The sequence below is a fragment of the Onychostoma macrolepis genome, chromosome 11 (assembly GCF_012432095.1).
Source record: "Onychostoma macrolepis isolate SWU-2019 chromosome 11, ASM1243209v1, whole genome shotgun sequence".
NCBI classification, from domain to species: Eukaryota; Metazoa; Chordata; class Actinopteri; order Cypriniformes; family Cyprinidae; genus Onychostoma; species Onychostoma macrolepis.
In genome coordinates this window covers 7079152-7101177 of record NC_081165.1, presented here as the reverse complement: position 1 = coordinate 7101177, position 22026 = coordinate 7079152, and the positions used below count along the sequence as shown (strand labels likewise).

General features: G+C 37.6%; 1 protein-coding gene across 1 annotated transcript in view; it reads right to left on the bottom strand.

Moving 5' to 3' along the window:
* Positions 1-22026, bottom strand: part of syn2b (synapsin IIb) — a 127142-nt gene that overhangs the window by 66346 nt on the left and 38770 nt on the right. The window contains exons 3-5 of the mRNA XM_058791244.1: positions 17244-17335; positions 12815-12971; positions 12481-12570 (exon numbers count right to left, since the gene is read on the bottom strand). Of these exons, the coding sequence (XP_058647227.1) occupies positions 12481-12570; positions 12815-12971; positions 17244-17335 (339 nt within the window). The remainder of the gene's footprint in view (positions 1-12480; positions 12571-12814; positions 12972-17243; positions 17336-22026) is intronic.

Sequence of the window (22026 nt, the reverse complement as noted above, 5' to 3'; positions counted from 1 at the left end):
ACAAATAAACTAATGTATTCTTTTAGAAAAAAAAACATGATGAATGATGATCACCCTAGTGAAAAATAAATATACTTATTTGTATATAAAATATATTTATTTAATGATAAGTATACTAAAAATATATTGACATGCCTATACTAACTGAAAATACACTCTAAATGAAGTTATTTCAAGCTTTCATCAAGCACAAACTCAGTGCACTACAAATTCATTTGTAAAATACTTTACTTTTTATAAATGCATTTGGGGAAGGATGATATATATATTCATCTTTAAGAAAGTACACTGGCTAGGTTCTTAATTCCATCTACAACATGTTTGAAACTTGTTAAAAGTGATTTTCACACATTCATACCCATATAAACTAACTGGACGAAACCTTTGAAAGAGGACGCCGCTTCATAACCCCAATGACATGTGCAGCTCACTCAGCCCAACAACTAGTGTCCATAAGAGATGAATGAAGCAACTCGTCTTGTGATCCTGTATCTGTATGAAGGCCATATAATGTATGTCTGCGGGGATTGTTTGTATTGTATGTTGTCATATAATGTAAGTAAAGAAGGCCGCTGTATGTATTCTCACATAAGACTATGGCACAAGAGACAACATCACATTCTGTGTATTGATATTTGCTTGTTCCTTCGCCCCTTAAAAGTGTCTTAAGTATTTTAATATTGTGATTTTAACATCGGCCTAAATATAAGCTTCAGTATGTTCAGTGAAGGGAGCTTGATAAGTGCAGTCTCTCCTCATCTTATACTTTCATGAGCTCTGAAATTCACCAACCATCGGTTTTGCTGCACTGTTGCTAAACATCTCGGTAGTGTGCACACTGTTGGGAAGGTTTTCAGAAGAAACCTTTAGAGTCTAGAAACTCATTGCAGCTAAAGACAAGTCTCACCATGTCTTTCAAATCTGAGAATATTTTAAGATGATGCTGTGTAATTTTTTTTTTTCTTTTTGGGCAAACCAAAGAAAATGTGAGGTATGAATTGAAGACTACAAAGTAACCGCAGTTTATCACAGCGCATGTCTGCTTTGGTGGCGATCTGGTAAAGCGAGTGTGTGGCAGCGACACGAGTTCGAATCTCATCAGCAGCGTTTCCTTCAGCCAGTGTTCAAATGTCTGTGTCCAATGTTCCACTGATGTTCTCTGGATATTTGAATTGGCTGGTTTGCTGGGGGAGTTAGTAAAAGACCATTTCTTAAGCTGTGCCATTATTTATGAAGGTTAATTTATTGCATTAGAAACACACAATAATTGTGCCATTAGCACACTTCAAGTTTACTTGGAATGCCATTGCAATGCATTTTAAAAGTCACTAAAAGTAAGGAATAGTATGACCTCAGTTTGTTATTAGGGTCACACTTTATATTAGGTGGCCTTAACTACTATGTACTTAATTCAAAAAATAAGTACAATGTACTTATTGTGTTCATATTGTATTGCAAAACACTTCTGCTGCTATTGAGGGGGATACGGGAGGTTAGGGACAGGTTTGGTGATATGGGTAGGTTTAAGAGTGGGTTAAGGTGTAAGGGATGGGTCAACAGTGTAATTATAAATGTAAATACAGAAATTAATTACAGATGTAACTAAATATAGGTATTTTTTAAAAATATAAGTACAATGTAAAAATATGTATGTACACAATAAGTGCATTGTACCAAATGATTAATTTAAATGTAAGTACATAGTAGTTAAGGCCACCTAATATAAAGTGGGACCGTTATTAGTATAATATTAATGTATGTTCAACACTCTTTCAGTGTAATTGAATTGCAATTGTAATGTCACTAAAATACATTTGAAGTATGTGCTGAATTAATTCTGCATTTCAAATATTAAATAAAAGAGTGGATATTAAAAGTGTACTTAAGTATACTTGGAATAGTTCCACTTTGGCACAAACAAGTATATTTAATACAACTTTAGTTGAACTTCAGCACTGCTTTTGCACAACTAAAATGCATTTAGTACAAAATTAGTTGTTCCAATTTAGCAGACTTTAAGTATACCAATTTTTAGTGTGCCACAAATATATTTAGTTATACTAAAGTTAATACAAATAAACTGTACTTAAGTATACAATTTTTTCACTAGGGACACAACGACAAGACAAAAGTCAATTAAGCATGTTCTATAATGCTTAGAAAATCACTAATCAAACTGAGAACGTTTTTAGTGAGTAGTTTATCTAGCCGTGTCTGTAATTAAAAAAACAAGCAAACAAACAAACAAAAAAAAAGTCTTATTTATGAAGGTTTGAATAAATGTTTGGGGATCAGTTCTCACTATTAACTATGACTTTGACCTCAGTAAACTCTTAATTTGCGTAGGTTTAGGTTTAGGTATGTTGGATTAAGGGATCTAAAATGTGGTCATGCAGAATAAGACACTAATATCTGCTTTATAAGTACTAATAAACAGCCAATATGTTACAAGTTCATAATGGAAACTGGTCCCTAAACTAAAGTGTTACACAACACTTTATTTTAAGATCCAATTCTCGCTATTAACAAACCAATAACTACAACTTTTGCCTCAATAAACTCTTAATTTGCTGCTTATTATTAGTGAGTATTAATATATGTGTAATATGTGCTTTAGTATTAATAATAAACAGCCAAAATGTTAATAAGGCATGCTAATAAGCAACTAGTTAATAGTGAGAATTGGTCCCTACACAAAAGTGTTACCCAAAAATGAAATTGCATTATATTATATTATATTATATTATATTATATTATATTATATTATATTATATTATATTATATTATATTATATTATATTATATTAATTATATTATATTTATTATATAATCTCTGAAACTGTGATCTCTACAGATCTCTACCTGCATTGAAAAGCCCTGTCAACCCAGCACCAAAAATGAGTGCATACTGACAGACTGGTCATCCTTATGGCCGTTTGAGGACGGCGAGTCGGTTCAGGAGTCTGCCTGCATCAGACACAGCGATGGCTCCTGCGGCTGGTATGAAGGAACTGGCACACCTTCTGAAAATGACACCGTGGACGTGTCTGAAGTCTGACGGCCGAGAGCAGGAGTGGTTTCTCACTGCAAACTCAGCTCAATAACTCAGCTACATTTTAGCAACCTGCATACTCTTCAAACTTACATGTACAATTAATGGTCACACTCAAAGATGTTGCCATGAGTCTGTTGTGCAGCTTTGAAATGTGTGATTACATTGTCTAATTAATGATGTGGTCATTTAGCTTTGCCTGGCCAATCAACAATTTACATTATATACAGTGCTGGATTATTAGCATGTCCTATTTATGGTACAATATGATGACATGTTCTTTACATTGGGTCCGTATCATTTGATTTTCGATTTAAAAAGGAATTAAAAGAAATCAAAAAGCTAATTCAGCTTGTTTTTTTTGTTTTTTAATAAAAGAAAATGGGTTTATGGCTTAAATGATTTATTCGCATATATCTTCTTCAGAGAGACACATTAGAAAGAATGTGCAATGGACCTTTTACACATTCACAAATTTTACATTTTATCTGTTTTAAATTTTCTTGATGCATTACTTTTTAAAGGAGTAATAACTTGTTCAAAAAACAAACAAAAAACAAAAAAAAAAAATGGAGCCAACATGAAATAAAAAAAATTACAGGAATTAAGAAAGCTGCCAACGGTGTGTTTTATCTCTCGCCACAGCGAAGTAACGTTCATGTTTTGCAATAGGTTGGTTGTATGGCCATTTGGGATGCATCGTGCTGATTCCAATATATTATGACATCAGCATGAGATGTAGCTGCTCATCTATGCCTGTTTCTCTAAAAAAACATTACAGACACGTTCTACAAGTGGATAATATGCTAAATGAGTTCTATTAAAATGAAGGAAAAATTAAGTTACATTTTATCTTTTACAACAGTTGCATATTCATAATTTGCATGTGTAATTCTTGGGCATCTGGTGATTGCAGATGTGAATGTAAACACTTTTGATTTCAAGAACAAGGATAAGTGACCCAGGTGATCATCAGCAGTGTGATTTCCATTATATCTATAGTGAGGATCACTGCAAGACTACATTACATCCATTGCTTTGCTCTGCAGTAACAGTACAGATGAGGAACGTGTTTTCAAAAATGGCTTTTAGCAGAAGATATCATTCCGTTCATCAGATGCCTGTCTAAATATCAAAAAATAAACCTGAAAATCATAAGCAAAAGAACAAAACAAAACAAAAAGTTAAAATTGTGCTTCTCTTTTTAATAGGCTTCGAAATTAAAATGATGTCATCACCCTCATGCTTACTTTCTTCTGTGGAACATAAATTATATTGTGACAAATATCTCAGTTGTTTCTTTGTTCTTTTTTTTCCAACGGTCATCAAAACTGTTTGGTTACTAATATTCTTTAAAATTCATTAGAAAAGTAAAGAACATTTTTAGCTGAAACCAAGGTCCTTGGTGACTCATGAAATGCAAGTCCATGACTACAGTCTCTTTGAGAGTAAAAAAAAAACACATCAGGCAAGACAAAATGAATACCCCTGACACCTGACAATATAATGAGGTCTTATGAAGCGAAACGATCGGTCTGTGCAAGAAACTGACAATATTTAAACATTTAATCCATAGCCTCAAGCAAACATGGAAGTCTGATTCTTTTCCACAAACTGGTGCATTTTGGCAGTTCATTTCGTTAAATTGGTTCAAATAACTGATCTACTATTTTTCTTTTTTTTTTCTTTTTTTTACGCATTGATGTAACATATACAGAATTATATTACAACCCAAATTCCGGAAATGTTCGGACATTTTTTAAATTTGAATAAAATTAAAACTAAAAGACTTTCAAATCACATGAGCCAATATTTTATTCACAATAGAACATAGAGAACATAATAAATGTTTAAACGGAGAAATTTAACACTTTTATCCACTAAATGAGCTCATTTCAAATTTGATGTCTGCTACAGGTCTCAAAAAAGTTGGCACGGGGGCAACAAAGGGCTGAAAAAGCAAGAAATTTTGAAAAGATTCAGCTGGGAGACCATCTAGCAACTAATTAAGTTATTTGACATCAGGTCTGTAACATGATTAGTTATAAAAGGGATGTCTTAGAGAGTCAGAGTCTCTCAGAAGTAAAGATGGGCAGAGGCTCTCCAATCTGTGAAAGAGTGCGTAAAAAGGTTGTGGAATACTTTAAAAACAACGTTCCTCAATGTCAAATTGCAAAGGCTTTGCAAATCTCATCATCTATAGTGCATAACATCATCAAAAGATTCAGAGAAACTGGAGAAATCTCTGTGCAAGGGACAAGGCCGAAGACCTTTGTTGGATGCCCGTGGACTTCAGGCCCTCAGACGACACTGCATCACTCATCGTCATGATTTCCAGCGTGCTATCAGCGTTCAGTTCAAAAGCCAGCATCTCTGATGGTATGGGGGTGCATAAGTGCATACGGTATGGGCAGCTTGCATGTTTTGGAAGGAACTATGAATGCTGAAAGTTATATAATTGTTTTAGAGCAACATATGCTCCCCTCCAGATGACATCTATTTCAGCAGGACAATGCAAAACCACATACTGCAGCTATTACAACAGCATGGCTTCATAGTAGAAGAGTCCGGCTGCTGAATTGGCCTGCCTGCAGTCCTGATCTTTCACCTACAGAGATCATTTGGCGCATCATTAAACGGAAAATACGTCAAAGATGACCACAAACTCTTCAGCAGCTGGAAGCCTATATCAGGCAAGAATGGGACCAAATTCCAACACAATAACTCCATGGTAAACATGCCCCCGTCCCAACTATTTTGAGACCTGTAGCAGGCGTCAAATTTGAAATGAGCTCATTATGTGCATCAAATTTTAAAATTTCTCAGTTTAAACATTTGTTATGTTATCTATGTTCTATTGTGAATAAAATATTGGCTCATGTGATTTGAAAGTCTTTTAGTTTTCATTTTATTCAAGTTTAAAAAACGTCCCAATTATTATAAGTTACAGTTATTGAGGATTTTGAGGCTAATTTTCTATTCAGTTTAATGTATGTTATTGGCATAGTTTGTGTTTACATTACCAAAACATTTCATAAAACGAATAATGGCAATACTGTAAAAGAAAGGCAACGGCTATTTGCACTAAGGATTCTCTGCTATTTATACTACTTATTGCAAATTGCAAATCATACTTTTACAATAATTTGCTATGGTCTGAACTATGCTGAGATCAGTGCTGTTGAAATCCAGGGGCTTTCATTTTCACCCAGCTAAATTTTAATGTTGTCAAACACATGCTCAAATCATTTTCAGAATATTTTATAAAGCTGTTTAATGCAAAAATAACAATGTTTACTGCATAAATATATGCATATTCTTGTGATTAAACATGCTTGGTAGAGATGGACCGAACTGTACAGACCTTAAAACACAAATAAGCTTCATGCCTTCAGAGATTCCTAAAAAAAATGAGACTTTGTAATTTCTACTTGCAGCCCTTTGTATTAGCCCCTGACTGTTATCATTTGATTTATTGTAGTTTTTAAAGCAGTAAAATAGTTGTTGTTGTGTTTTAAGTAGTGCTGTCAATCGATTAAAAAATTTAATCGCGTTAATCACAGTCATGGACTGTGATTAATCACAAATTTAAAATACTAGGATTTACCTGTAAATGTGTTGACAAACTAGTTCAAGGAAACAGAACCTTTCACTCTTCCGCCAGGTATGAGACATAATCCTTATTATTCTTTTATCATTATTCTTTTGTTTTTATTCAGCCATTATCAGCCTTTATACTGGCAATAAAACGTTTACCAAGCCACATCACTTCAATCCCAATATACATTTACCCAACTATTATCAAAAGTATTTCTAAATAAATACAGCAAAACATTTTCTTGCGACCCTACATGAAGTATTATGACAAAATGCATTATGAAGAAGAATTGGACCTGTTCTGCAGCTGCATTACAGCTAATATTAGCATCATGCTTCATAAGACAATTTCTGAGATTAATAATACACTTTTACTCAGAACTCACTTCAAACCATCATCGAGTGTTTGTAATAACTTCCTTTTGCGATCACATGTGGAATTTGGTCGTTTACTGTTGTTAAAATATGCTATTTATAGCCTTTTATATCGCTGCACAAATTAGCATTTCAGACGTACACATTCAACTCAAGAAAATCACATACAAATATCCTAATCGTAATCGTGTGTTTATTATCTGATATAATCTATAGTGGCTGTTGTCATGTTTATTTCTGCTGTGTAAAAGCCTTAACATGTATGCTCTGCTGAAACTCACGTTGTTTGATGTTACAACCGTCTCTCCGTTCTTAAGTTGCCAGGATACATTCCAAGTATAATACACATTAGTAAAAGGATCTATTTTAATTTTTATTTGTCTATATACACTTTACATTATAAAAGTAGCCCAAAAAACCGCAATCTACTGCTCTGTAATTTTTCCCGCGACTGTATTTTCAAAATAGCCCACTTGTGCCGCTGCCCTGGCAACACTGGTGCTTGTCATGAATCCGGGTCCACGAGGCTCCCTCTCACCACCAGAGGTCACTGTCTCCCGGATTCAATTCCCCAAACTCCACTCACCTCATTATTGTTTCATTTGCCCCAGCTGTGTTCCTGATTGCTGTCCCTTCTTAAGCTCCCTGTGTTTTCTGTTCTGCTCTCGTTCGTCTCACTTTTGTGCCAGGTAATGCCTGTGACTTATGTCTACCCTGTGCCTCGTGTGTGTTTTGTTTTCAGTGCTTGTTTATTCTGGCTTTTTCCCCTTCGGGGTGGTTTCAGTTGTGTTTGTGTTTATTTTTATAATTTGTAAATAAAGAAGATTCCTTTGCCAGCACTTGAGTCTTCGTTCCTCATTACCCGTGACAGTACGAACGAGACACTTGAAGACTCAGCGGCAATGGGGATCTTCTTGTACCCAGCTCCTGGTCGACAGAGGAATCAGGCCCCAGCCAGTGGGCCGCATCCTTGCCCACGAGACAATCGCCCTTTTGGGTATTACGCCGAAGACCTCTTCCAGGTAGGCCAGGAGCTGGGGATTAGAGGGAGCAACCTCATCCAGCTGTTTTTAGCGGGCCTGGATGAGCCTGTCAACTGGGAGGAGCTGGGGGAAATAGATACGTGGTCCTACTGGGAGATGGTCGACCACGTCATCTACTTGAAGGAGGTGGAGCTGCGGGAGGGTGCCCCCCTCCTAGTCTGGGCTGTTGCTCCAGAACCTCCTCGGATCGTGCCAGCCACTTCCAGTGTCTCGGGGTCTTTCTTTGGCCGCCCCGGGCTGAGACGCAGCGTGGAGGATCCTCCGCTGATGTCGGTGAGGGGAGCGGCGGCACCCACTCACAAGGCTCCTGCGCCCGCTCACAAAGCTACCGAAGCGGGGATATCCACGGAGCTTTTCTCTGAGGGGGCAGGGCTCATCTCAGGCCTTCTCGAGGCGGCGGTGCCCGCTCACAAAGCTCCCGAGGCGGCAGTGCCCACTCACAAGGCTCCCGATGCGGCTGTGCCCGCTCACGATCCTTTCGAGGCGGCGGTGGCTGCTCACGATCGTCCCGAAGCGGCGGTGCCCGCACACAAGGCTCCCGAAGTGGCGGTGCCTGCTCACGATCCTCTCAAGGCGGCGGTGCCCACTCACGATCCTCTCGAGGCGGCGGTGCCCGCACACAAAGCTCCCGAAGCGGCGGTGCCCGCTCACGATCCTCTCGAGGCGGCGGTGCCCACTCACGATCCTCTCGAGGCGGCGGTGCCCGCTCACAAAGCTCCCGAGGCGGCGGTGCCCGCTCACAAGGCTCCCGAAGCGGCGGTGCCCGCTCACGATCCTTTCGAGGCAGCGGTGGCCGTTCACGATCGTCCCGAAGCGGCGGTGGCCGCTCACGATCCTCACAGGATCCCCGAAGCGGCGGTGTCCGCACACAGGGTTCCCGAGGCGGTGTCCGCACACAGGGTTCAGGCGGCGGTGTCCGCACACAGGGTTCAGCGGCGGTGTCCGCACACAGGGTTCAGGCGGCGGTGTCCGCACACATGGTTCCCGAGGCGGTGTCCGCACACAAGGTTCCCGAGGCGGCGGTGTCCGCACACAAGGTTCCCGAGGCGGCGGTGTCCGCTCTCGATTCTCCCGAGGCGGCGGTGTCCGCACACAAGGTTCCCGAGGCGGCGGTGTCCGCACAAGGTTCAGGCGGCAGTGTCCGCCGCGTCCTCCCGAGGCGGCGGTGTCCGCACACAAGGTTCCCGAGGCGGCGGTGTCCGCACACAAGGTTCCCGAGGCGGCAGTGTCCGCTCGCGGTCCTCCCGAGGCGGCGGTGTCCGCTCACAAAGCTCCCGAAGCGGCGGTGTTCGCTCACGTTCCTCTCGAGGCGGCGGCGCCCGCTCATGATCCTCCCAAGGCGGCGGCGCCCGTTCACAAGGCTCCCGAAGCAGCGGAGCCAGCCATTGTCCGCTTCAGGGTGCCAGCTCCGCACACACTGCTGTGGTGGCCACTGGTTCTGCCCTGGGTCCCCATCCCGCCGGCGCTGCCTCAGTCCCCAGGTCCCCCACCAGCACATGGACCTGGCCCCCATCCCTCCCTTCCCTGCTCCGTTCCGCCTGGCCATCCCCTGGTTGGGTGCTTGGAAATGTCTGGAAGCCATTCCTTAGAGGGGGGGTCCTGTCATGAATCCGGGTCCACGAGGCTCCCTCTCACCACCAGAGGTCACTGTCTCCCGGATTCAATTCCCCAAACTCCACTCACCTCATTATTGTTTCATTTGCCCCAGCTGTGTTCCTGATTGCTGTCCCTTCTTAAGCTCCCTGTGTTTTCTGTTCTGCTCTCGTTCGTCTCACTTTTGTGCCAGGTAATGCCTGTGACTTATGTCTACCCTGTGCCTCGTGTGTGTTTTGTTTTCAGTGCTTGTTTATTCTGGCTTTTTCCCCTTCGGGGTGGTTTCAGTTGTGTTTGTGTTTATTTTTATAATTTGTAAATAAAGAAGATTCCTTTGCCAGCACTTGAGTCTTCGTTCCTCATTACCCGTGACAGTGCTGTACCCTCATCACACAATGATAGATAACCTTCCGCGCTGCGATGATGGGAAGAAGTTGGCGTCAAACCTTATCAATCGATTAATTTGCGTTAAAAAAAATATTAACGCGTTAAAAATTTTAGATTAATCGTATGCGTTAACACGTTCACGTTGACACCCCTAGTTTTAAGTATAGATATGAATTCAGTCATCTCTCAAACTGTGATCTCTACAGATCTCGCCCTGTACTGGAGCGTCCTGTTTCATCAAGATGCGTCAGAAAAAATGTCTGATTAGAGTCAATGATTCATTCAGTCTTGAAGATGCTTTTCAGTCTATTTGCCTGCCAGCCCATCACGGCTTCTGCAGTTGGCAAAAAAATTCTGTTAAATAACTACAAAAGCTCCTAAAAATGATGTCCTTAAGAACAAGAGCATAAGCCATTCGTCAGTGTGCAATTTTTGCCCTTTTGTTCTCCAGAATGCTTAGAACACTTTGAAATGAATTTAATGTTTTAATGAAGCTTTGCAATGCAGTCAGCAAATACATACAAAAACTGTTTTCATGGAGATTTGCAATCAACCATTAAACTATTTTGCATGTAAAAGCATCTGTGTGTATTTAATGGGAAATGTAAGCATGTTTATATAAATATGGATGTTCTTAGTGAAAAAAGCATTCATCTGGTATTGTTTTTCGCTTTTCTATTCTGATGAACATTGAGTTAAAAAAGGACAGTTTAATTAAAAAAAAAAAAAAAAAAAACTGCAATAAACAGTAACGTTTAAGGTTCGATCCACAGAACCACAGCCACATCAGACTACTTCACTAGAAACCGCAGAAACAGAATATTAGCTTGTTTGCACAATGAAGAAAGCTGATAATGATTGTAAAACTGCATTACAGAGGTGTTATATTAAAACACCGTGTGTATACACTGCATAGAGGGGGCACTACAGAGACAACAAATAAACTGTTTTTTTCTTTTAGACAAAATATGATGATCAGAAATCAGTTTCAATTAATTTCTGCTTGTATTTTTCTTAAAGGCAAAACAGCAAACACTTTGCTTAATGACCCAAATATCCAAATAGTATAAGCCTATTTTTTCCTGGGGGGAAAAAAATTAAATAAATAAATGTATTAATTTAGCAGATGTTTCATCCAAAGCATCACAGCAGAACCAAACCTTATGAAAAGTACTGCACTTTAGCGCACTTTATAATAAATCTTTTTTTTAAATATAAGTTAATGTTACAATAACGAACGACGAGACATTATTTTTTTTTATAAATTAGGCTAAACTGTTTTTTCACTTTATATCTTGCTATAAACTTGAAATAAAGAGCAAAAACACATTTATAATTTGTATTTTGTTATAAAACTGGCAGAATTTGAAACGAGCTGTGTGTAAAAGCAACAAAGCACAAAATTGTTGCGATTACTGGTTGGCTGGCGCGTTACAAATAATTTATGGAAGACATTAAATATTTTGACCTCATTTACAGTATACCATGAATAAAACAGTTTGTGAATAGTCACTTAACGTTTACAGTAGAATATACAACAATATAACGTATGTTATAATTTGAGTCCACTTCAACCTTTAGAACGTTTTATTGCTGTTTAATTAAACAGGCTGTGTGAGGAATGAAAGTTTGGACGCCACAGACGTTTTTGCGGAGTAAGTGGTGGAATTTTCACAATTTAATGAATATTAACATGGCACTAAAACACCATCGTAAATGTCATTACTTGTCATGTATTTAAATACTAGACATTGGGATTGATGTGTATTAACTTTTAAATGGAATATCAAATAACACACTACAATTAAAATTATAATCGGATGTCATGTACATCTTGTTAGCACAATAATTACTAAATTATTAAAATTAAACCATGATTATTAAAAATTTACTTTAAAGTAAAAACTTTAAATTTGAAATTTTTACAAAATGAATTTTTAAAAGTGTTATTAAGTGCGTTAGGAAACATAGCCATGGAACGGTCTCTTTTTAAGTACACTTAAGTGGCATTTATTTAATTAATATTATATTATCTACAATTACAGTTCTATTTTACATTTACATTTACATTTAGTCATTTTGCAGACGCTTTTATCCAAAGCGACTTACAATTTTAATGTACCTTTAATATTCGAAGTACAGTACAAGTGCACAGTCACTACTAATAGGCACACACGTTTTTCACAAGGGTATATGTTAGCAGCAGCAGTGTTTTTTTTTATCATCAGGACATTAATTTTCAGTACTACTAATCAAAGTACATTTTATTTGCTGTACCATATAGTGTTTAAAAAACTCATATATATAGAGTAAACAAATAACCAAAGTGTCACATATTTTGTTCTTTAGCAAAATCAATAGCTTGACATATTTAGAACAAACATGGATTCAAATCGAGTGAAACTAATAAAAAACAAGGTTGTTTTGTACTTACCATGTCCCTGTAGTTTGAGTAGAACGTCTGATCAACAAGAGGGAATTTATCTGCTCCCAGTCTCTTGTAGATGCTGATCAGTTGAGCAAACTGGAAGAAAACAGAGAATCAGTCTGGATGAAATATTGCAAGCATTGAAAGTGTCATGTAGCAGTGTCTATGCCACAGTGTGGTCTGATATGAACTCACAATTATACATTATTACGCATTCAAACATAATTGCATACCTGTATATATTTAGAACCCAGAAACCACTAGGAAGTTTTAATTCTCCTCACATTGCCAAATATTTTAAAAAGAAAAACACACGGTACAAAACAACATGTGTACTCACAGCCCATGGCTTGTCACAGAGGTTATAAATGGACTCCAGCGAGTTGACGCTGGGGATCCCGGCATAATGCAAACCGATGATTAAATTGCGGAAGTCTTCATTCTGTGCCATGCTATAAGCGTGCTGTCGCACCAAGACGAAGTCAGGCTTGAAGGACCTGTGTGAACAATAACATATATCGAGAACAGAGCAAAGGTGTCAGTCTATTATCTGTATAACATTTCAATTGATTAGTGTTTAATTATGTACAGTTGTGATCATAAGTTTACACATCCCTTGCAGAATATGGAAAATGTTAATCATTTTAACAAAATAAGAGGGATCATGAAAATTGCATGTCATTTTTTATTTAGTACTGTCCTGAGTAAGCTATTTCACATAACAGATGTTTATATATACTCCACAAGACAAAATAGTAACTGAATTTATGAAAATGACCCTGTTCAAAAGATTACATACTCTTAATACTGTGTGTAGTTTCCTGGATGATCCACAACTATTGTTTGTTTTATGATAGTTGTTCATGAGTCCCTTGTTGGTCCTGAGCAGTTCAACTGCCTGCTGTTCTTCAGAAAAACCCTCCAGCTCCTGCACATTCTTTGGTTTTCCAGCATCTTCTGCATATTTGAACCCTTTCCAACATTGACTGTATGATTTTAAAATCCATCTTTTAACACTGAGGACAATTGAGGGACTCATGCATAACTATTACAAAAGGTGAAAACATGTACTGTTGCTCAAGAAGGCAACACAATATATTCAGAGGCGGGAAGCATTCACCGAATGCATCTCAATCCGACGCTAATTCCAAAATGTCAGACCTAGCAATGAAGGCTTTAGCCATTGATAGCAGACTAATGCAGTTAATAATGAATTTATTAGAGAGAGAAGCGTGTGTGAATTTCCTCTGTGAGTCTGTGCGTCTGGCAGCAGCGTCTCTACTAATAGCCATATTAGATAAGTTTATCTGCTTCAACAACAGTGCCGTTATTACCTCGCTAGTGACAAATATTTGTAGCTTGAAGTAGCTAAACAATTTTTCTGAAATATCACCAGAGCAGTGCTGACAACACGTTTCTGCATGGCTGTGTGTCCATGGTACTGTATGTGTGTGCATTTGTAAAGAGAGAGAACGGGAGAAATGGAGCATGTGGCAAAAACATGGAAATGATTTGTCATTTTTAACCTTGTTGTTTACTGTATTTATTTACTTGGTCAGTGTCGTTGAGGGTTTTGTCAAATTCTGGGCCCTATGTACTCTTTCACTTTTTTATTTTTATTTATTAAAGCAACATTTCTACAGTGAATCAGAGATGATCACTATTTGATTATTATCTATTATCACAAACTGTAAAGAAATTGGACTTTATTTTCCTCATTAGCAACACCAGGAAACACAAACAGTCTATTTAATACGTGTGTGTCATGGTGCACACACACGAGGGAAGCGAGGAGATGAGGATGAACTCAAAATACAGTCTTTAATCCAAAACTCAACAGGGCAAGACAAGGCAAGGCTGGGACACACAGGAACACAAGGAACGTAATGAGTAGACCAGACGAAAAGGAACTGAACGGGCAGGAACTAATATACACCGGATAATTACACACACACACCTGAACTGAATAAACTAATAATCACACTGAACATGGACAGGAACATGACGAAATATAGAAACATGAGGGCGGGAAACACACAAAACACGACGGAGGATAACCTACTCAGAATATGGTTATTCTAACAACTCTGTTGTTATAATAAATTAGTCAGAGCTGAAATCTGGCAAAATCATTCTGTAGTTTTAGATCATACATTCACCAAAGGGAATGCCAGATTTGTTCATATTTGCTGTTGACATTACTCAAAATGCCATTTTTGATTGTTTGATTGTTCTAGGTGACAGAATCACCTGTATTTAAAGTTTAGTTACAAAATAATGTTTTGGGAGTCTGAAAGAAAATAAGTAAAAAGAGAGAGAGCAAAATGGATGAGACAGAAAGGTTAGAGAGAGAGTCATTTGAGACACTTCTTCTATATGTGCATGTATGAAAGGTCAACAGTGTTTAGATGAACTTAAAGTCTTTCTACTGGGATTTCCACATGAAGAAAGCATGTCCTTCATATCATGCAATGATGTACATTAGAAACTAAATATACATATTTTCTTAAAACGTTTGGTGTGTGACAGAAAAGAGCCAGCCACCATGTTCATATGATGTTGTGGAGCTGAGCTATGGTGTATTTATTTTGCTATACAGATGCTAGGGTGTGGCTATATAGTTTATAAGGTGACATTTCAAGACTTGCCAGTCTGAATCAACAGAACCCAACCCCATGCTCCTGCTGTACAATGTTCTGGTGCTGAAATATGCCTTATTTATATTGCCGTACAGTTTCCAGGGTTCTTTAAATAATTGCTAGGGCATTGCTAGACAGTTGCCAGGGAGACATTTAAAGACTACTGGCCATTCTGAGTCAAAAGAGTCCTCCTCTCTCTGATGTTCTGATCCAGAGATGGTCCTCTCATCATTTTTCAGTGTATGTCTATGGGGTTGTTGCTAGGGGTGCTGTAACTGGTTGCTAGGATGTGACTATGAAGTTGTTATGTAATTACTGCTTGATATGCTAAGTCAAATGAGCCCACCCCATACCTCTAAGTCTTTCTTATCCAGAGATATGATCTCACACATTTGGTTCCAATGTTAAGTCTATGGGAATTTTTCACCTGGTTTTCACCCACTGAATACTTATAACTGTATAATTTGACACCTCATTCATGAGTCTATGACAAATGGGGAGGGACAAGTCACACGCCTAAGTTTTGTCCAGAATAACAACAATAGGTTTGCAAGAGAATAGTAGTGGGAAATAAAAAGAAGAAGAAGAAAAAAGAAAAACAGCATGTTTCAAGTGTTATGCAAGTGACACACACATACACTCACAGGAGTCACAGGTAATGGGAAAATCCTGTTTAATCCAGTATAAATCTTAATTTTATAACCTGTGTTTAAACACTTGAACTATGAAACACAGTTTGGCTATGTGGACTTTTCAGTTACCAGTAACAATATATATTTTTTAAACATGTATAACAAGTATATTTTTGGTCTATTTACCTGAAAAACAAGAATAAAAAAACTTAAATCTTAGAGCAAATGTCTTTAAAAATTCATTTTTGCAAAGCTAACACACATGAACTAAAACCACAAACTTCAGTTTTCCTTAATGCCACAAGTTGCTGTCAGAACAGTGTGTTAGTTCATTTAAAAATGTACTTTATTTGATAACATCAGATTAAATAACATTTAATACAACTAAATCAACCTTCAGTACATCACACCACACCAACATGTTTGATCTAAATAGTATTAGTATTAGTCTTGTAGAACTATACCAACAAACTACAGTACAGTGAGTTGACGAGAACAAAATCGTCAGTTCCTGATTAACTTGCGCTAAATATCATGAAGAAAAATGTAATTTCCTGCAGTAGGAGAAGGCACTGTATATGATAATTTTAGTATACAATACATCACGAGCTTCAGAGCGCGCAGACGAAACTTGGTCTTGTTATCATATTTTTGGAGTCTGTGCTGTTTGGGAACGCAGTTCTGGGAGTTAATTACAATGCAACACTTTAACAAGACTTTGCTCAAGCATTTTAGAATGACAAAACTAGCATTTTCAGATGCTTTGCAACAAGATAGGTCCTCTGGTTAGTCAAGTTATCCCATCCCATCGCAAGCTCATGTCTTTTTTGATGCGCCTTAAAGGGATAGTTCACCCAAAAATGAAAATTCTGTCATCATTTACTCATCCTCAAGTAGTTCTAAACCTGTATGAATGTCTTTGTTCTGCTGAACACAAAGGAAGATATTCTGAAGAATGTGGGAAACTGAGCAGTTCTGGGGCACCATTGACTTCCATAGTATTTTTTTTTTCTTACTATGGAAGTTAATGGTGCCCCAAAACAGCCTGGTTACAAACTTTCTTCAGAATATCTTCCTTTGTGTTCAGCAGAACAAAGACATTCATACAGGTTTGGAACTACTTGAGGGAGAGTAAATGATGACAGAATTCTCATTTTTGGGTGAACTATCACTTTAAGCAATTTATTTAATAAAAGTGTTTCCATTACAGTTTATGCGCATGTTTTCTTATTGGATAAGAAATTTATCCTACTTAGTTGAGTGCATAAGTTTTTTATGCGCATTTTTAGAATTCATGCGCATCTTGATATTTCTATCCAGTGTTTTTTTATTTTATTTTTTGTGATATCCCAAAATGCTCATAAAAATGGGTGGATGGAAACATACAGACTGATGAATAAATGCTGAAAACTGCAGAAAAAAGACAGATACATGAATATGATGGACTCATATTGGCCTCACTGCTGTATTTTCTAAAGATTATTAATGTTGAACTTACCGAACCACTTTTGTTCCATTTCTGATCACTTGCATGTCCACACTGCATGTGCCATTAGCATGAGCCACAAGGTTGATCTCAGAGAACTCGGCCTGAAACAAAAAGAAATATACAAATAAATACACATTATTTTGATAGTCCATATACCTTCTGATGTTCATTCATCTTTATTTTGCTCTGTAACTTGTAGTAAACTGGAAGAGATGAATGAAAGATACAGCAATCCATCATGCCACATCAAAAGAGTGCCAAAATGGCATTTAATGTTTAGATTGTATGATAAAATTAACAGAATTCAAAAGCTGAGAATGTGTTTATCAGGAGTGAAAAAAACACAAAGCTTAAGTGTGAATATTGGATGGAAGGCGCTACAAAAATTTTAGTTAACTGAAACCAGCAGAATAAAAGATTGATTTTGCATTTAAGAATCGACATAGAAATAAATAGGGCCAGATTTACTAAGCAGGGCAAATTAGCACGAGAGAGCAATTCCATAAATGCTCCGATGGGAGGCAAAGTTCTGCGGGTGATTTACTGACAATGCACACATTAAAGAACACAGAAGCAGCAGATCATTTAAGATCATTGGCGCAATCTACCAAGATCAGCACAAATTGCCGCCTGCTTTAAGACATGCTTTTTTGAGCATTAAATAATGGCGCAAATACCAGTAATTTGACGAGCGCAAACGTTAGTAAATCGAGTTGCATGATTCATTTTAATACTCTCCTCCTACAAATTTTGCGTCTGAAAGGGAAACTCCTACAAATGCATATTCAATAAGGTCAGGCGCAAAAATAACTGTGTCCTCGCCTTTTCAGCGCTAATTCTTCACAGCGTCTTTAGTAAAACCTGACAGTACTATTTTAACGCCAAAAGATGGCTTGTGCTGGCGCAAGATGTTAGTAAATCTGGCCTTTAAATTTAGAAGGAACATCTGTTTTTGGGATATCTAGTTACCTTGCATCGGCCTCATTTCTCTTGCATTGTTTGCGTCATATACATGTGCGTGGAGCAAGTTGAGACTGAGTCGAGGGGGAAGAGATGCGCATGCACAGGTGATGTTCTCCACCCAACTGCTTTTTTTCAATAAGCAAACATACATGATATGATAACCATCAGTTTTAAAACCATGATATACCGTGATACAGATATACCGCCACAATCCTACTTTAGTCATTCTACTGACTATAAGTGAGTAGATACTGACTTTGCAACTAAAGCCCTATTTGGATGGTAATTGTTTCTCACGTGGATGTCTGTAAAAATACATTTACATGGCACCTCATGAAACTCATGGATTCAGACGAGAGTTCTGTGATCCTCCGAACCCGGGAACGTGCGGCTCACCTACCCAGTTACATGATTGTCTGCTGTAAATAAAATGTCATAAGCTTGGAATAATAAGAATAAACTCATCTTTAGTAATATCCTATTTATTATTTGATTATTTACATATGTTTAAAAATAGAAAAATAGACACGCTATATTGAAATGGTTTTCTGTCTTGTACTTTATCTCTCAAAATGATGGATGTCATTAAAATGTGGAGATTAGCAGAAATAAGTTAAAGCAACCTCTGATTTACATAAGGTAAACATAAAGCTGCTTTTTGTGTATGTAATTGTAGGCCTATATAATACATATTTTAAAACTGTATTGCATACCTGTTGCTGCCATAATAATGAACTATTTCAAATGTTTGTGTGCTTTTCTTCTCTTTCGTCTTTTTGTTATTAACAGTTCCCACTCACTGTGGTGGAGCAGTTATGAAATATAGTTCTTGTAAATACTTCCAATCATTTTTTTTTTTTTACAGTAATAAATATGCATGCAAATTACAGTGAAGTGCAACAGTTACCGTACAGTGTTCAGCAGTGGTCAAAAAGGATTTAAACAGTGAATCTTAAATTGATTTCTTGTAAACTCAGAGATGTGGATTTGGGCGGCAGTCAAATTATCACACACAACCTTGGTGTTTGTCAAAAAACAGGAGGTAATTCGGCCAGGGATTTTTATTCAGGCAGCAATAAAATCACCAACTGACCCCTCTAAATGCTGAAAATCTCTTACATCCCCATGAGAAACAATTACCGTCTGAATGGGGCTTAAATCTCATTAGAGCATTAGTAGACTGTTGCTTTAGGGCTAGTAGAATATTAAGCGGACAGTCTACTAGTAATCTCATGACTGTTAGTTGACATCTACTGTTGTTGCAAAGCAAATGCATGAAGTGGACTATCAAAATAAAGTGTTTCCTAAAATATGGCTGCTGTTGTAATCATGACAAGGATCTCAAATTCTATATGCATATTCAGTGTTTACAATTTTGGTATACGCAGTAAAACTTTAAATATTTATTAGTTTCCATGTAAATATCTACTTTAATAGGCTACTTGTTTGTGCTGCCTCTTCAAAATAGTCCATAAACATTCCTTTTTAGAGTCATTGACTCTTCTGATTATTTTTTAAATAAGCATCTTTAATCAAATTGTCTTCAAAAGGTATTATTATCTGTTGAAATTAAAGCTTGACTATTTAAAATATGAATTATATATATTTTTTTTTTAAAGAAATCAACTAATAAAAGAGTAAGATTAATACTATTATTATACCAAACAAGATAACAGATAAAAGATAACAGGAGCTCCTGTCTGCGTGCAGTTCTGTAGATCTTTCTGAAGAATATCATACTTTTCATTATTATTCATAACAATTTAACATCTGTACATCAATTTAATAGCTCTATTTCCACTAATATTGATTTGATTGCATCATCTGCTAAGGCGTTGGCAGTATTTATCTGAAATGATCCTGTTTAAGGCAGATCTCTAATGTCATAATCCATTGCATAATCAAACGGTAATTTGGTTACACCAATGACGTTTGGCATCATTGACACGTAAACTTGCACAACCTGTGCCTTTTTAAATAAATATAAACTGTTCCTTTAACTCTAATGGTTGTGGACAAGTTGGAGAATGTTTACTTTTTGCAAACTAAACTAGACTTCAGAGAGAAACAATGAAACAAACAAAAAACAATTATACAAAGTGACATGCACAGTTTAACTCTATATTTTCTATAAATTAATGTAACACCACCTTGATTTGCTAATTATGTGTATTGCATAATTCAGGAGGCAGAGTAATGGCCTTGTGATCACATTAGTCATTTAAATAAGCAGTAGGTGTGACTCGTATCCCGTAACTGTTCCCTTCCGTCTCATCATTGTGGGCTTGTTAACACTCATCTGTTATGCAATGTGAGCAGTACAATTTGAGGTTTATACGCAGACACAATAAAACTGGCCATGGGAAGCTGTCTCATATTTTTCATGCTTAATTATTGCAGAATGGTCATTCATTGGTAATATAATATCCAATTATATTGTTGTAGGCTTTCCTAGTCGCAGTGGTTTGCTTTATTGAACGTTTGGCAGAATACACATTCTGAAGGGCTGAAGGCATCCAAATAAATGTTACTCTTTATAATGATTTGTTGCCAATAAATTGTGCAATTTAATTATGGAATTTCAGCCGTGTTCACATTGACTGCTGACATTTGTACAAGACCAAACGAGTTCACAGGCTGCAGGATGATGCTCACAGTCACATACAGGCAGTGATAAATATGTGATTTGCTGGAATAAAGCGGACAGTAAGCCAAAAGTCAGAGGTGTGTTTGCAAGCAGAAGTGACCAGCGAACTGCGAGTTAAAGAACTCCAACCGCAGCTCTATTATCTACATGTTCTTGATCAATAGCTAATGCTCTTGGCCTTTTCTCTGGGTAAAGGGCATGCAGAAAATTACAAGTATTGGCACAGTTCAGATCAATAGCATTGGCCTCCAATTAGCAACGTGCGGTCTAGAATTTCAATGATGCCATGTGTCAGGAAATGGCCTGGGAGTATTTTTCTTTTGTAACTAAAAGCTATTTTAAAGGATTGCACGGCTATGAAGACAATGGAGCAGTCAGCCTAGACTTATAAGGACGTGGTGACCATTTCTGAATGGTGCAGTCACTGAAACATAAGTTTTCTACTGTAACACAGTGTTGCTTAGGCACAGGACCCCCATAAATATGGGATTCAAAGTCTAAACTATTCGAGTCTCAAACCTTTCACCATCACATATTGAGCTGTGATGTAAAAGACAGACTTAAAATCAAGTGGATGCTTTTAAGAGCTTAACAAAAATTGTTACTGGCAAAAATCTAGTATAATGATCTGGATCACACACACACACACACACGTTTGTTTTTGTGAAAAGTGGGGACTCTCCATAGGCGTAATGGTTTTTATACTGTACTTACTGTATGTGCTATTGTCCTACACCAACCCTACACCTAAACCTACCCCTTACAGGAGACTGTGCATTTCAGCTTTCCCCAAAAAAACCTCATTCTGAGTGATTTATAAGCGTTTTGAAAAGTGGGGACATGGGTCAATGTCCTGAAAAGTCACCTTCTCCTTGTAATACCTGTCATACCCTCGTCATTATACACATCTATGTCCTGATTTGTCACAAAAACAGGTGCGCGCACACACACACACACACACACACACACACATATTTTTTATCATTATGTGTTCATTCCATAGGCATAACAGTTTTTATACTGTACAAAATGTATTTTCCATCCCCTTACCCTAACCCTACACCTAAACCTACCCCTCATAGGAAACTTTCTGCATTTTTAGATTTTAAAAACACTTCATTCTGTATGATTTATAAGCTTGTTTTTCATGAGGACCTACAAAATGTCTCCACAAAGTCAAAA